At 36.2% G+C, this 16,370-nt stretch overlaps 1 protein-coding gene across 5 annotated transcripts in view; it reads left to right on the top strand.

The window, feature by feature from the left end:
* celsr1a (cadherin EGF LAG seven-pass G-type receptor 1a) overlaps positions 1-16,370 on the top strand; it is a 97,374-nt gene that overhangs the window by 57,683 nt on the left and 23,321 nt on the right. For all 5 annotated transcript variants that reach the window (XM_058773764.1, XM_058773765.1, XM_058773763.1 and 2 more), the window contains 6 exons: positions 9,117-9,274; positions 12,167-12,330; positions 12,430-12,555; positions 15,361-15,533; positions 15,645-15,830; positions 15,910-16,023. In XM_058773764.1, the coding sequence (XP_058629747.1) occupies positions 9,117-9,274; positions 12,167-12,330; positions 12,430-12,555; positions 15,361-15,533; positions 15,645-15,830; positions 15,910-16,023 (921 nt within the window). The remainder of the gene's footprint in view (positions 1-9,116; positions 9,275-12,166; positions 12,331-12,429; positions 12,556-15,360; positions 15,534-15,644; positions 15,831-15,909; positions 16,024-16,370) is intronic.

Below are 16,370 nucleotides of genomic sequence, written 5' to 3'. Positions count from 1 at the left end.
GATCAAGTGTGTTGCCATGGCTCCAGCAAACCCTCCGTCCCTAGAGACCCGTGTGTAGAGGTGACGGGAGTTTTCAACACTCCAGAGAGAAAACCTTTGCTGGAGGCCTCTTTTAAAGGGACGCTACACTCAGAAATAAAAATTTGGTTATCATTTACTCACCCTTGTGTTGTTCCGTTTCCAAGCAGTTACAATGAAGTCCAAAACTTTAGCAAAAGCACCATAATGTGATACAATATGATACAACTTATCAGAAGATTAAGCAGTTATCAGAAGATTATCTGTGAAAAACCAGATGATTGAGTCAGTCAGTTTAACTTGAGAACTGACTCGATTCACAATGAGTAAATATTGACTTTTCAGATGCGTGAATGATGAGTTTTTATTTCTGGGTGAACTATTCCTCTAAGATTGTTTATTTAAAAACGAAGAAACCCCATACTCTCTTTGACATACGGTACATAACAGAATCACTTCCTAAATTACTTCATATTTATATACATATAAATCAAATGTTTTGGTCAGTCATAGCCTAGCGTAAGGAAAGTTTTAAAAGGTCAAGCTGATTTCACAGAAGAATTAGTTGTAGGGGGTAGAGGTGCTTTGGGGGCAGAGGGCAGCACCCTGCTTTAACAAATGAGTGCACAATTTATTACGACTGAAGGCACTAAGCATTGTTTTAGCATTCATTTAACAAAAGGTATCATGCAAATCAGATTAAAATGCAAACACACCCACAACAGTAGTTTTCAGTGGTCAGTTGTGACCTATACATAGAAGAAGACAGTATAGACAGAAAATGCATAATATTTCAATTAATTATATTATTTAATATTTTTGGTAATGGTAATGAAGCTGAAGTAAAATAAAATAAAAATATTAAACTTAAAAAACTTTAAAAATTGAAATAATGAAATGACTAAAAACTAAAAGTGAAATAGAAATTAAATTAAAACTAAAAAGAAATATTAATAAAAAAAGACAAAAGCAGGTTATTAAAAGCACTATTATTATTACAAAAGAACTATTATTAAAACAAGCTAAAATTAAAAATGAAAATATAAAAATAAAAGCTAATACTATAATACTAAAATAAGACTTAGGGCCAGTTTTAATAAACAGGGCAAATTACAAAACAGCGCCGATGGGCGTGAACATTTCTGCAGGTGATTTACTGACAATGCGCAAATTAAAGAACACAGACACAACATCTCATTTCCATAATGACGAACACAATCTACCAAGTGCAGCACAAATTAGCATAAGGATATGTTCGGATTCGCATAATGTGTTCTTCTGGCATTCCAAATAAATTAATACATATGGAAAAGCACAAAATAGTTTGACATGCTTATTTTTGGCCGTTAAATAATGGCGCAAATACCAATAATTTGACGAGCGCAAACGTTAGTAAATCACGTTGCGTGATTCTTTTTAATACTCTCCTCCAATTTTGCATCTGAAAGGGAAATTCCTACAAATGCATATTCAATAAGGTCAAGTGCAAAAATAACTATGTCCACACCTTTTCAGCGCTAATTCCTCACTTTTTCTTTTTCCTCCATTCTGTCACCGATGGAGTTTTGGTTCCTTGCCGCTGTCGCCTCTGGCTTGCTTAGTCGACTTGATTGCACAGATACTATTTAAACTGAACTGAGCTGGATGATGAGATCACTGAATTCAGTAATGAAATGCCTTTAACTGAAAATTGAGTGTTTATTGTTTAAAAGCGCTATATAAATAAAGGTGACTTGACTGCGCATCCTGCCAGTACTATTTTAACGCCAAAAGACTGTGCACTGGCGCAAGCTGTTAGTAAATCTGGACCCTAATATGAATGAGTTTTGCACCTGATTAAGTTGGACTAAAGTTCAGAAATAGGAAATTTATTATGATGTAATAATATTTGTGATTCAGTGACTATTACAATACAGTATCCTCCACCAAAAAGAATTGTAGAGATCTGGATATATTGTTATCCATATCAGTTTGGCACCAATTTTGACCTGTGAGAAACCCTCAATTCTCCTAAATCCGGGTTAATGTACCACCTTCTCTGCCATGAAACCAAATCCCACATCTGCTGTGCTGGATAAAATCGCCTGCATTAGTCTGCCTCACTGCCATTTCACATAGGGGAGAGGTTTGGGTGAACAGCAATAAAAAAATCTAACTTAAAACACCCCTGATCCAGATTCATTCATAGCAAAACATACATATGCAGTGTTTTAATGTGCAGAAAAGCCTGAGGTGGAAACCTTACACAAGTAGACACCTGCCTTTGTAAGAAACCGGGGGACTCGTGGTATGCAGCCAGACGCTGAGATCAAATATGATTGAGATACTGAGTTAGTAAAACACTGGTAGCTAATATTTTTGTTAAACAGTTGACAGGAATATGTACTGTACAAAACCTCCAGTCTTCATTAAAACAGTATGGTGGTACCTGCCCAAGCAGCGCTCCCATCTGTGCCTTAGGTGCATGTTTGGAGCCCCGCTTGTGTTCTGTTCTGCCAGTAATGTGTGGCATGTAGCCAGAACCCCCAGAGATCTGGAACTACCCCCAACAAACCCTTCGCTGATGAGGTTACCGCCTTACCAGAGCGGTTTTCACAGAGAAAGAACAGAGGAAAAGTCGATTAGCAAGTTCAAAGCGGGATTAGTGATATTTAGGCTAATAGGGTTTAGTCATCAAACATTGTATGTCATTCATTCGAATTCCAGTATCTTTTTTTGTAGATCGGATATTTTTGTACATTTCAAAAAATATATTTGAAAATTGTTTGTTCGCAGGTCTGGGAAACAGCAAAACCTAGTGGGATTCTGAGTAATGGCCCCTTGTCTCAACACTGAAGTCTTTGTTTAGGACTGTCGGTCATTTTACACCACGAAAAGAGCAAACGAGGCTAATCTGACTCAAATTGCACCCGGACGCACAAGGATTTAACACTCAGACAAACCCTTAGGAAAGAAACAGTAGTGAGATCTATCTCAGTTGTTTATCCTAGACAGCAATGAGTTAAAAGAAGAGCAAATGGAGACTTTGCTGAAGTCTTTTGCTCCTCAGGAGTTGCAACAATGTATTAAACTGTGCTCAGATGTGTCAAGATGCAAAAGTCTATCATATCCATTTTTATTGTACTCCTACAATATTTTTTCATTAGCAAGATATGTGTAATAAAGTCAACGTGAATAGCTTTCTGCAACCTATTTGACCTTTGTATTGTGACATATGTGTATTTCTGAAATAACCAAAAAATAAAAAATAAATAATATACAGAGGTGGAAAGAGTATGAAAATATTTTACTCAAGTAAAAGTACCATTACATTAATGCAATTTTACTTAAGTACAAGTAAAAGTACCAGTCTAAAAATCTACTCAAGTAAAAGTAAAAAGTAGCTCATTTAAAATTAACTCAGAGTAAAAATTACTTGTTAACAGTGGGTGTCAAACTCAGTTCCTGGAGGGCCACAGCCCTACACAGTATAGATATAACCCTAATTAAATACATCTGATCCAGCTAATCTAATCATTTAGGCTTATTTGAAAACTACATGGTATGTGTGTTGGAGCAGGGTTGGAACTAAACTCGGCAGGGCTGCGGCCCTCCAGGAAGTGAGTTTGACACCCCTGGGATAGGCCTATAAATCTCAAACTAGTTGTTTTTAATTAAAGGAATCAGTTATTTAGAATAATAAGACATTTGGGCTGTTACCAGGCAAATTAAATCAATATCAACAAAATTCATCTTTGCAATGCAAAGGAAATACAGAAGCTTCATCTGAAGTGGCATTTAGATGTATTTACACACTGTTTAATGTTTTGATATATAGGACATAAAATTTTGAATACTCATTTGAAATTATATTAAAAAAAAGGTAACTGTTAATAAGTGAGTCATTGAGACTGAACCGAATCATTTAAACAGTTGATTCATTCAGGAACTCATGTTGCTCAGAGACGCAAAATAGTGCTGTGGCTGTGTTTGGGGTTATTTTTGTTAATGAAATAGAGCAAAAACAGGCAATATGGTGTCTAAAACGCAAGTCTCTTAATTAACTTCTTGTTTATTGAACTGTTGTAAAAAGAAAAAAAAATCTATATGTAATCATGCTGATTTTTGGAGAAAAACGGCACTCTTCATGTGATATTGATTTACTATAAGAAATGATATAAATGTAAATTTTCTGCCCCTATATCTTCAATTCAGTGATCTTTTTAAATGCATTTTAACAGCCTGAATCACGCAGTGAAAGAACGCACTCTAAATGTGCACGCACACTAGTCTACTAGACTTCACGGCACTCTGTAGGAGTGTTTGGTTTGGTTTTTGGCTAAATACTGATAATGTCAAATCGCACATCGTTAGAACAACAATTACGATATTATCGCAGACGATATATCGCATACCCTTGCACCACTGTCTTTTTGGCTAATTTATGCAAAACCTTTTGCTAAACTGCCAAAGCTTAATTTTAACCACCAATGCAATGATGCAAGTATTTATACTTACCTCTACATGCTTGCGAAGGGTTGATGTCGATATTTATAAGCTACTAGTTTGGTCTCACTAGGCAAACAGCTTACACTGCATAATAGAGCATAAACATGGCCAGGGTTTCACTTCATTTCCTTCGAGTTCAACTTCAGCAGAATACGACGGGGTTTGGTTTTCAGCTGGGTCTGCACCATTAACGCCTGTCTTGTCCATCTGCGTCTTTCTTCTGATTTTAGCGCCAGTTTGTTCTCCTGCCCTTTATTTACTGCAGTAGTTTCCAGGGAGTGATTTTTTATTTATTTTTAATTTTTTACTTAGTAATTAATGTGTTTTAAAATGTAGCGAAGTACAATACTTCAAACAAAATATACTTAAGTAAAAGTAAAATTACAGATTTTAAAAATTACTTTTAAAAGTAGAAGTACACAAAAAAGCTACTCAATTACAGTAACGCGAGTAAATGTAATTCGTTACTTTCCACCTCTGATAATATTATTAATGATATTATATATATATTTACAGAAATATGGTGGGAATTATTTTATCCTTCAGAATTTGATTGGAGTATGAAAACTGTGTGTTGCCTATAGGAATAGAGCTAAATGACCAAGTAAAACAAAGTCTAAAGGCCCGTTCACACCAAGCACGATAACTACAAAGATAACGATAAAGATATAGTTCTAAAAATCATTCTCAATATTAGAGAATAGCAGAGTCCACACCACAACTATAACGATAAAGGCACAGATAAACGATATTGTTGGAATCACTTTCAGAACGATTTTTTTCCAGCTGATGAACGATACAAACATTGATCGCTGGTGTGGGCACTAATATCTTTATAGTTATCTTTATGGTTATTGTATGGTGTGAAAGGGGCTTAAGGCTATGTTTAGACTAGTGCGTTTTCATTTAAACACGCATAACTTTTGCTACAGTTACGCCTGTCGATTACACTACTCTGACCCTTGAAAACGGAGACTTTTGAAAACGCCGCCGACCCCATTTTAGTTTGAAAACTCTGGGGTTGCGTTTCAGTGTAAACCGACCAAAACGGAGACTTTTGAAAACGATGGCATGGCTGTCCACATTCGCTCTGCGTATACTGGACGACCGTGTAAACAATAAAAGGTCATTTCTGAAACACAGCGAAAACGCCAGTGTAGACAAGGATCATTTTCATTTGAAAAATGCCGGTTCAAAATGAAAATGCACTATGTAAACCACATAAGAAGTGATTTGCTTATTGATTAACATTATAACCTGTGTGGGCAAGAAAGCTGAAAGCTGTTTCAGTCAAGAGCGAGTTACATTTGGATGAAACATTATAAAGACTTGTTTTTGGAATAACATGTACTAATGAATCCATTTTGAAGTCATGTTCCAGGTCACTCTGCTAATACAATACAATACATTTGGTCTCATTCATCAAATCGTGAACCGTGTCTTATCGTTGCTGTTTGTGATTTATCGGATGGCGGCTTTCTAAAAAACAGTGGTTTCCTGCAGCGTTTGGTAGCTGGAGTGTTGTTCTTCTACTTCACTGATTAAGAGGTCAGATAAATTAGTTGGTGAAATCAAGCAGCATGAAGCTGAGCTACTAAATCAAAGGCAGTGGGGAGAACATACTTGACCTGGTCTGTTGTGGACTGTGTTGTGCTATACGGTACAAAGCACACAGTTATTGTGATCAAAGTCAGATGATATAGGTTTTTTGGTAACACTTTATAATAAGGTTCATTAGGTAACATTAGTTAAAAACATTAGTAAACATGAACTAAGAATGAACAATACTTCTACAGCATTTATTAATCTTAGTTAATGTTAATTTCAGCATTTACTAATGCATTATTAAAATCACAAGTTGTGTTTGTTAACACTAGTTAATGCACTGTGAACTAACATGAATAAACAATGATCAACTGTATTTTCATTAACTAACATTAACAAAGATTAATAAATAGTTTAATAAATGCATTGATCATTGTTTGTTCATGTTTGTTAATACATTAACTAATGTTAATAAATGACACCTTATTGTAAAGTGTTACCGTTTTTTTTTTTTTTTTGTATAACTCAATTTTAAAACCATTCTTACTTAAGTTATAAATTCAGCACAATAGTTCATATAGGAATGTATGCACGAACAATTAACATTTTTTTTGTTTTGTTCAGTATAATGAATGAGACCCATTAAATAAAGTCAGTTCCCAAGCTGAATATGTGGCATGCGTGTCAGAATAGAGATATTTTCCACAGACATAAATTTAAACTAATTACATTTTTGAATATTTAAATAGAAAGTTAAATCTTAAATGTTGGATCTAAAAATAAATGTGTTACATTTAATTAAAACTGCATATAAAAATATTACATTTCTACATTTTTACATTTCTACACGTTAAATTTTAACATAAATGATGTAAATATAAACAATAAAAACATAAATCTTAAATATAAGATTTAGATGTAGTACTAATAAGTAAATAAATAAAAAAGCATGCCGTACAAGTATACAAAGTGAGTATATACAAGTGGTTCTAGATTATGAGCCAGATATGTGTTGAAAGCACCCAGCATGAGCAGAGATATCCATCTGAATAATACCTCACACCCTCATATCCTGCTGGAAACAGGCCAGATTAATGCGGCAAAATTCACCTAAACAGTGTGTGTTTCCCTTGAAAGACAGACTCCTTTTTTAAGATCTTTGAAGCTGCTTTTGTTTATTCTGGGCCCCTGATGGGGTTTGTGTCTGAGACCACACCCTTTAAGAATTCCCATTCTATTCACCCTTCACATTTCCATGAGAAACTAATGAAATATATCTATGGCTAGACAAACAGACAAGTAGAAAAGTAGGAAAGAAAATTTGTATTTAAATAGCCCATTTTTCTATGGGCTATTTTGGTCCTTGCGTTTTTAAAATATAAACATTAAGACATATTTGTCACACTCTTATTATTATTGTTATTATTATTAGTAGTAGTCATCGTATTTTACAATTGTAATGGTTAAATATAATTTTGTTGGATTTTTTTTTTCATGAATAGTCTAATTTAAGTCTTCTTAATCTAAGTATAATTGCCTGGGTAGAATTTTATGGAGCCTAGTTTAAGATTGGAAGTTTTGGTCTAGGACATGGCTAACCATAAAATCTAAATAATAGGCATTTGAAAAGTTGAAAAAAAAAAATAAATAAATAATGGCATAGTAAAAAAGCTTCTAAATGGTTCTAATAACAAGTCGAAATCTGTTAGTATTAATAAAAATCAACTAATATATATCAACAGGAAGGCAAAAAGAAAAATAGACTCAAATTGTGCCATGTTTAGATGGCACCTAATGGAAAGTGTGAGTGCTTTTGCAGTAGGAGAGAGTTATTTCTGTAGGAGTGGCAGTGATAATTTAGATAAAGCTGCTGTGCATTGGAAAGTGTGCCATGCTGGGAGTGAATGCTTACGCACAACACAACTTTTCTTTCTGACTGTCACTTTCTTGCCGTGCATTACACAATCAGACAGATGGCCCACATCTGCCCTGAGCTAGGTGTTTAGAGCCAACATATGGCACATAGATATATCTCCTGTAAACAGCTTTGATCTGTGAGCGAATGCACAGGATTCTGTGAACATCCGGATATTAGGAACATACTCATGAAATAGAATTCTGAAATGAGATTTAGCACAAGTATTTCAGTCCATAAACTTTGCTGGGACAAAAAGAAACTATATCGTAAATAGGTCTAAGATTTGATCCAGTCGCTATGCAAAATGAAATTCATCACTTAAAGTTTACATGAAAGGTGTTAACTGAAATAATTCTGAAATGTACAGCTATTATTGATTAAATGAGATGAGCATATTACAGGAGCCTGGCATCTGTTACAACACTTGAATAAAAAAATAATAAAAAAGGCAGGAATCTGCAACACAGCTTGTGATGTATAGGATTATTTACAGTGTAACCTCATTACATATTACTTGTGTATCCTTGTGGGGTAAAAGAGTACTTATTATGTTAATAGCATGCTTTTTTATGAACTGAATGTAATGTTTTCGGACACTTAAATGCATGTTATTTGCAATAAAATGAAAATGTAATAGCTAATTGTGATTAATCGTTGCCCAGCACTAGTTATTTCTATTGAAACTTTTATTCCATTTTAATGGTGATATCGGAATTTAGTGCATTTAAAATACAATCATTTTAAATGTATTGAATATCACACTATAGTTAAAATTGTAATCAAGTGCTCTACACATGATTTAGTAAGTTAGTCAACACCAAAATCAGTGTAGTTATTTAAAGCATGATAAACGATTATTAAACAATGATTTAAAATACAGTAAAACTATAACAAAGTGCACAGTTTAAAAGTCTGCTTAAGTGTATGTTAAAAAACAGTCATGAAAATGTACATTGAATACAATTACGCACACTTTTTTTCACAAGGGTAGTAGAAAGCGCATAACAAAAAGTATTGCTAGTTTTGCAGGAACAAACAACACTCTCATTGTCTTCAAAAAGTATAAAAAGTCTAGTGTTTCTGTGAATCTGTGCTCATCCTGTTTATTTTTAATCTGTAACTTCTTTTCTATTTCTTCTCTTTTCAGCCTAAGATAAGTCATTTGGGTTTGCCTCAAGGGCCGTCGGGTGAGAAGGTGGCAGTAGTCGCGGTGGACGACTGTGACATCTCCATGGCCGTGCGTTTCGGCAATCAGATCGGCAACTATTCCTGCGCTGCCCAGGGCACCCAGACGGGACAGAAGAAGTGAGTTTATACCTCTCTCTCTGTAAATCAAACAAGAGCTCATTCTCTTGATAATTAGCCTTTGGTAATTATTCGTAATTACACTTTTAACTCTCTCACGCCCATTCAGAGACCTTTAGGACACATGTCCAAAAATCTTTCATTTGTGAAGGATCTTCTCATATTTTAGGTGGCAATTGCAGCATCAGAAGTTGTTGCATGCTGGAACAGGGCTGTGCATTAAAACACTTCAAAGAAAGAACAACATATAAATGTGAAGGTTTAACCCGTTGCTCCAGTCTGATAAGCACTGACCTGTTTTATACTGCATGGCAACATTCCACTCCCATGGCTCTGTTGTCATGGACACTGTGATTGACAGATTGGTTAAGGAAGGTCACGCCCACTTTCACCTGTCTTGCTTCTGTCTTGTAAAGCTTTTAATCAAGCTGTGATATTAAGAGGAATCAGATGGTCTGGTACATTTTAGTAGAGGGACCAATCTTCACTATTAAGTAGTTGCTTATTTGCATGCCTATTAATAACATATTGGCTGTTTATTAGTACTTATAAAGCACATATTCTGTATCCCTAATCCTACCCAATACCTAAACTTAACATTTACATTTACATTTACATTTAATCATTTAGCAGACGCTTTTATCCAAAGCGATGTACAATATGAGAACAATAGAATCAATGAGACCATCGAGAGTGCAGCAGTATACAAGTGCCATGACAAGTTTCATTTAGCCCAGCACAGTACATGTAGCTAGGGTTTTTTTTTTGTTTGTTTTTTTTTAAATAGATAGAATAGGTAAGTGTTAGTATTAGTTGGTCAAGTGCTGGCGAAAAAGATGCGTCTTTAGATGTTTCTTGAAAATGGATAAAGATTCAGCTGTTCGAATTGTGATTGGGAGGTCATTCCACCAGCTGGGCACAGTCCAGGAAAAGGTCCGTGAGAGGGATTTGGTACCTCTTTGTGATGACACCACAAGGCGTCGTTCACTTGCAGAACGCAAGCTTCTGGAGGGTGCATAAGTTTGAACTAGTGAGCTTAGATATATTGGTGCAGTCCTAGTTGTTGTCTTGTAGGCAAACGTCAGTACCTTGAATTTGATGCGAGCGGCTATTGGTAGCCAGTGTAACGTGATGAAGAGAGGGGTAACGTGAGCTTTCTTTGGTTCATTAAAGACCACTCTGGCTGCTGCATTCTGGATCAGTTGCAGAGGCTTGATAGTACATGTGGGAAGGCCCGCCAAGAGAGCATTACAATAGTCCAGTCTGGAGAGAACAAGAGCTTGGACAAGGAGTTGTGCGGCATGCTCCGACAGGAAGGGTCTAATCTTCCTAATGTTGTATAAGGCGAATCTGCAGGAACGGGGCCGTTGTAGCAATATGGTCTGTGAAGCTTAACTGATCATCGATCACAACTTCAAGGTTCCTGGCCGTCCTGGAAGGAGTTATGGTTGACGAACCCAGCTGTATAGAGAAGTTGTGGTGAAGTGATGGATTGGCTGAGACCACGAGCAGTTCTGTCTTGGCAAGGTTGAGCTGAAGGTGATGGTCTTTCATCCATTCAGAGATGTCACTCAGACAGGCTTAACAACTATCTTACTAACTATTAAAGGGTTACTCCACCCCAAAATGAAAATTTTGTCATTAATCACTTACCCCCATGTCGTTCCAAACCTGTAAAAGCTTTGTTCGTCCTCGGAACACAATTTAAGATATTTTGGATGAAAACCGGGAGGTTTGTGACTGTCCCATTGACTGCCAAGTAAATTACACTGTCAATGCACTGAAAAGTATAAAAAACATAGCCAAAATAGTCCATCTGCCATCAGCGGTTCAATCTGAATTTTATGAAGCGACGAGAATACTTTTTGTAGAGAATAGCATACACATATTGCGTCCATCGGATGCTCTCCAAAATGGCACTACGTTGACACAGAGAGACAGGGAGGAGACGAATTGTTGAATAAATTTTGGATTTATTCTGAATTACTGAATTACTGGTGGAAATCATATAAATGTTTATGTTGTTGAGGAATTTGATCAAATTTTGTTGAAATTGTATTAAATATACTACCATTCAAATATTTGGGGTCTGTGAGATTTTTTTTTTTTTTATTTAAAAGAAATACTTTCAGCAAGGAAACATTGCTTTGATCAAAAATGACAGAAAAGTTTACAAAATAAATAAAAATCTGATCTTTTTTCATCAAAGAATCCTGAAAAAAAAAGAAAAAATATTAAGCAGCAACTCTTTGCATTGGTGATGGTAATAATAATGCTTCTTGAGCACCAAATCAGCATATTAGAATGATCGTGTGAAAAATATGTTAAAATAGAAAACTGTTATTTTAAATTGTAATATTGTTTCATAGTGTTACAGTTTTACTGTATTTTTAATTGAATAAATGCAGCCTTGGTGAGCATAAGAGACTTACTTCAAAAACAAATAAATGGTGACACTTTACAATAAGTTTGCACATAACATTGGTGGACTCAACAAATTTGCACTAAAAAGGTTAATCTTTGTCAAGTATCTGCACTATTTCTCTCCAGAAGTTGTGAAAAATAAAAATGTTATTGAAGTCTTTGTAACCCCCCTCACACAAGTGCTCACCAATTCAGAGGTATATTGTTGTTTTTGTTGTTCTTGGGCCACCTTGCCACCTTGTGGACCAACTAATTAGTAAAAAATTCAAGGCACATGAAAAATCGGGCATATTGTACTGATGCACACGGAGTCTACACATAATACTAGCATATGCATAAAAACCAAAGTATACTTTAGGCTTTAGATAGTAGAAAGCAGGACAGCTCACTAGATTGTGAGCTTTTGATGCCATTAACTTGTTGGAGAGTTTGTTGGCAAAAAAGTCAAAGTTTGTTTTCCCTCTTCAGGTCTTTGGATCTCACTGGGCCTCTTCTGCTTGGCGGGGTGCCCAACCTTCCAGAGGATTTCCCCATACGAAACCGTGACTTTGTGGGTTGCATGAGGAACCTGATGATTGACAGTAAATCCATCGACATGGCCAGTTACATCGCCAACAACGGCACCACTGAAGGTCTGACATAAACCATAACAATTCAAAATTATAGTTTGCATTGTGAACTTGTTTTTAGATTGTTGTAACTCAAAACCGATATATTTATTGCACTGTCAGGCTGTCCAGCGAAGAAGAACTTCTGCTATGAGGGTTTGTGTCAGCACGGCGCTCAGTGTGAAAATAAGTGGAACACCTACATTTGTGACTGTCCTGAAGGCCGGGGCGGCAAGAACTGCGATCAGGGTAGGTGGGACTATTTGGTAGCGTGCCAATGGACATGAATGCATGTGCATGCATGCGTCGAGCATCCGTGTATGCGTTTGTTATTTTGAACTAGGTGTTGATTGCTCATGGACTTAAAGGAAGCAGGCAGTGGCGTTAATGTGATGGTGTTTCCTGAAAGGGAAATGTCTTCACAGATAAGCATCAGTCAGGACCTGCTCTCTCTCCTTTTCTGCCTCAAATCAACCTTACGGATATACGCTCCACATTTTCTGAGCAATATTTGAGTAGAGTTGCCAGTGCAGTTCCCATAATGCCTCTGCTCTGCACGATAATGTAGTCACTCAGTGCCAACAAAATCAATGCTTTGGCTTTACAACCTATTGTTGTGGCCTTTTGGGTCAAAGCAAACGTTAAAACCAGATGCAATTAGGTTCAGATTTATACGAAATAAAAATCCTCAGATAACAATGTGCTGAGGCAACATTCTAAAAAAGACATCATAAGTGACTACTTTGAAACATTTTTAGCAATTCAACAGCCCACACAAATTGCATTCTCACAAAAAAAGTTTGATGTTAGCTTCGCCTCGATACTCTAATAAATGTAGAAAAAAACACAAATGTTGGGTAACATATTCAATTTTTATTCAATTTAACCATTTTTATTGATACTTCTCACTAATTGATGAAATATAAGTATATTTCTAATCAGTATTTTTCTCAACTTGAGTTACACTAGCATGATGCTAAGGTAACAGTTTGATTATGTAATAAACATACATAACACACACAAATATTGGGTGAAATAGATTTTGGTATTGAGTAATATTTGAGGTGTAGCAATATATACTGATAACAGTGATATTTAAAAAAATATATATATTGATTTCATGTAAATATTACACATCATAAATAATCCAGCGCTAAACTCTCTCTTAATCTTTCTATGCTTTTTTGAGTGTGATTGAATGACCAGAAAAAAAGAAAACAAAAAAGTTAAAGATGAATTTGACTGATTATTATTGTTTGTTTTTGTTTTTTTTTCTCAAAATTTAAAAAGATATTGTTATAATTTCATTATTGTGAGTTCTATCGGGAGCCACTATTATCTAAAAGCTAATATTGTGATAGTCCTAAATGACATATATTAATAGTTTTCCCTCAACTCTTCTGCTTTGCTTGTTGCAATGCATTCTTGCCATCTCTGTTAAAGATACAGCAAAGCCATCTTAAATTTGGCTCAAAATGAGGAATCTTAGAACAAAACATATTTTTTAAGTAGACAGCTCATTAGGTTTTGCAACAGAGTTTAATTGTCAGTTTTGGAGCAACTGTCAGTCTAGATTAAAATGACTGTTCCCACATTTCCTCACAACTACAGGAAGTACAGGACCTTCTGTTCTTACCTCATTCTTTGGTGGATTTGTGAAGTCAGTGCTTTTGTTGCCTAGAAAAACATGCTTGTTACAGTTTACAGGCCAAATAAATTCGCCACATTTGCCATCTTTGGCAGTCAATTCTGATACATACTCAACAGTACTTTACACACTACTTTACAACTCTACTGTGATTAATTGACAGTTGTGTTTGAAAGTGGGTGTGTTTGCATGTGTTTGAACAACCCAAATGATAGTGTACCTGACATCGCCACTGGCTGTTTTTTTGCGGTTGGACGTTCTGTAAGGCTTGGGGCACCCAAACAAGAGGGGATAGCATGAATCACGCTGGTCTCTTTCAGGTCCCTCCACAGGCCTGTTGGGGCAGCGCTCCATTATAAATTCTGGATGTTCAAGTCATGTCATCATCTAACAAACAACCATGTTGACTGAAACAGCCTTCTCCAATTTTATGTTTTGGCAGGGAAGCATGCCTGCCAGGAAAGGGTGTTGTTTTTGATGCTGATTAGATGGATGCCTGAAGTAGCCCCAATTTTGCGGTTTGTTTTTGTTACAGGATAGCGCTGTTTTACAGCTAATGGCTTGTTTCCAGAGCGAGCAGAGCGTAAATTAGATATTATCACCGCTACGCTTCTGCCATATGACAGATAGAATGTCCATCTCTAGTAAAACACGTAATTCTGCCTGCAATGGCTGGCAGTTCCTTGGCGACCTCTTAAATTGTTATGTTAGTGCCGTCTGGAAATATTTGTGTTGCATTGGTTCATTATGCATCTTCAAATTTCAGAAATATTACAGTTTTTCAAGAATCATGGATCAAGCCCAAAGTATGCATGTATGTATATAGCTCAAACTCCAGAGCAAAGTACTTGAAAAAGAAAAAGGGAAAGGCCATGGGTTTGATTCCCAGTGAATGTGTGTGAAGTGATAAAAATGAGGCCTTGACTTCAATGTTAATCACAGTAAAGCGTATGTCAAAAGCATAAGCTTGAATGTAATATTACTGAGGCTTGCTTTTTTAGGACTTAGCAAGTCTCGGTTTTAATTCTTTGCTTCTCTCTCAGGGAAATGTCTACTATAACAGAATGATTTCAAGGATGCAGCACGAACTGTGGATTGTGCTAGTGTAGAGATTCTTCACACTCTTTTTGCCAGTGATCAGGGCTCATAGCTGAAGGGTTCTCGAGTCCTCACTTGACTTTGTAACTCTACTGTAGCATTTCCATACCATCACACTTCTGCTATTTGATTTGCCTGCACACAAATCAAACAGTAGACGGGAGTACATCGCTGATAAGTCTTGGTTTGTTTAAGGCTTTTCCACTCCTTTAATTATATGGCTCAGAGCCAAAAGGCTCTATTTTCCTGGAAAAAAGCCTCAATTTTTTTATGCAGTCAGTCATAAATTGTTTCTTACTTTCTTGCAGTCATGCCTTCGCCGCAGCACTTTGATGGTCGTGCCATGGTGTCATTGAATGACCCTGATATCACCATCGCTGTGCCCTGGTACATCAGCCTAATGTTTCGAACCAGACAAAGCTTTGGATCCGCAACCCTAATGCAAGTCAACGCTGGCGAGACATCTCAAGTTAACCTTCTGGTGAGTGTCAAATGTCATACAGGTCATTCTTATTTGATGTAATTTCATTCTTATACCATTTCCTAATCAGGTATGACTGTCATTTTAAAACATTTCCTGAAATTTTCTAAGATAAGGGACAAGTATGTGCAGTTTCAAGTACTTCTGGGAGAGCAGAAAGTGGCCACGCTGGATTTCCCAGAAGTCAGAGTGAATGACGGGGAATGGCATCACCTCCTTGTGGAGCTGAGGAGCAGCAAAGATGGGAAGGACACAAAGTACATGGCAAATGTGTACCTGGACTACGACATGTTCATGGTCAGTTCTGTGGCCTTAAACAAAAACAGAACAGTCCTTTGCTAAAAACCTCTTTACTGAAGTCTTCCATGCTTTACAGAGGTCAGCAGAGATCGGAAACGAGCTGCCTGGACTCAAGCTGAGGAGTTTGTTCATTGGTGGACTTCTGGGACAGAGTAACAGCGTCGAGCAGGGTTTTAAGGGATGCATGCAGGTGAGGCCAAGAGAAAGCCTTTGAATCTTTCTACTTGCATGATACAGTGGCAGTCGTGAATCATATACTGTATGTGTAATACATTTATTCTTGACAAAAAAAGGTATACAAGACAAAAAAAGTAAGCAGTTGTTATGTATATATATATATATATATATATATATATATAAACTTAGACAGACTAAATCCAGAAGAACTGTGGCAATGTCTTCAAGATGCTTCAAGAAACCTATCTGCAAAGCTACAGTACTGTTAAAAGTTTTAAGCACTTGTGTAAAAATGCTGTAAAATGAGGATGCTGTCAAAAAAAAAAAATGGCCTAAATAGATTTTCTTTTATCAATTAAC

Source organism: Onychostoma macrolepis, chromosome 04 (assembly GCF_012432095.1).
Source record: "Onychostoma macrolepis isolate SWU-2019 chromosome 04, ASM1243209v1, whole genome shotgun sequence".
Classification (NCBI taxonomy): domain Eukaryota; kingdom Metazoa; phylum Chordata; class Actinopteri; order Cypriniformes; family Cyprinidae; genus Onychostoma; species Onychostoma macrolepis.
Note: the sequence above shows the minus strand (reverse complement) of the source record. Positions and strands in the feature narration are given on the sequence as shown.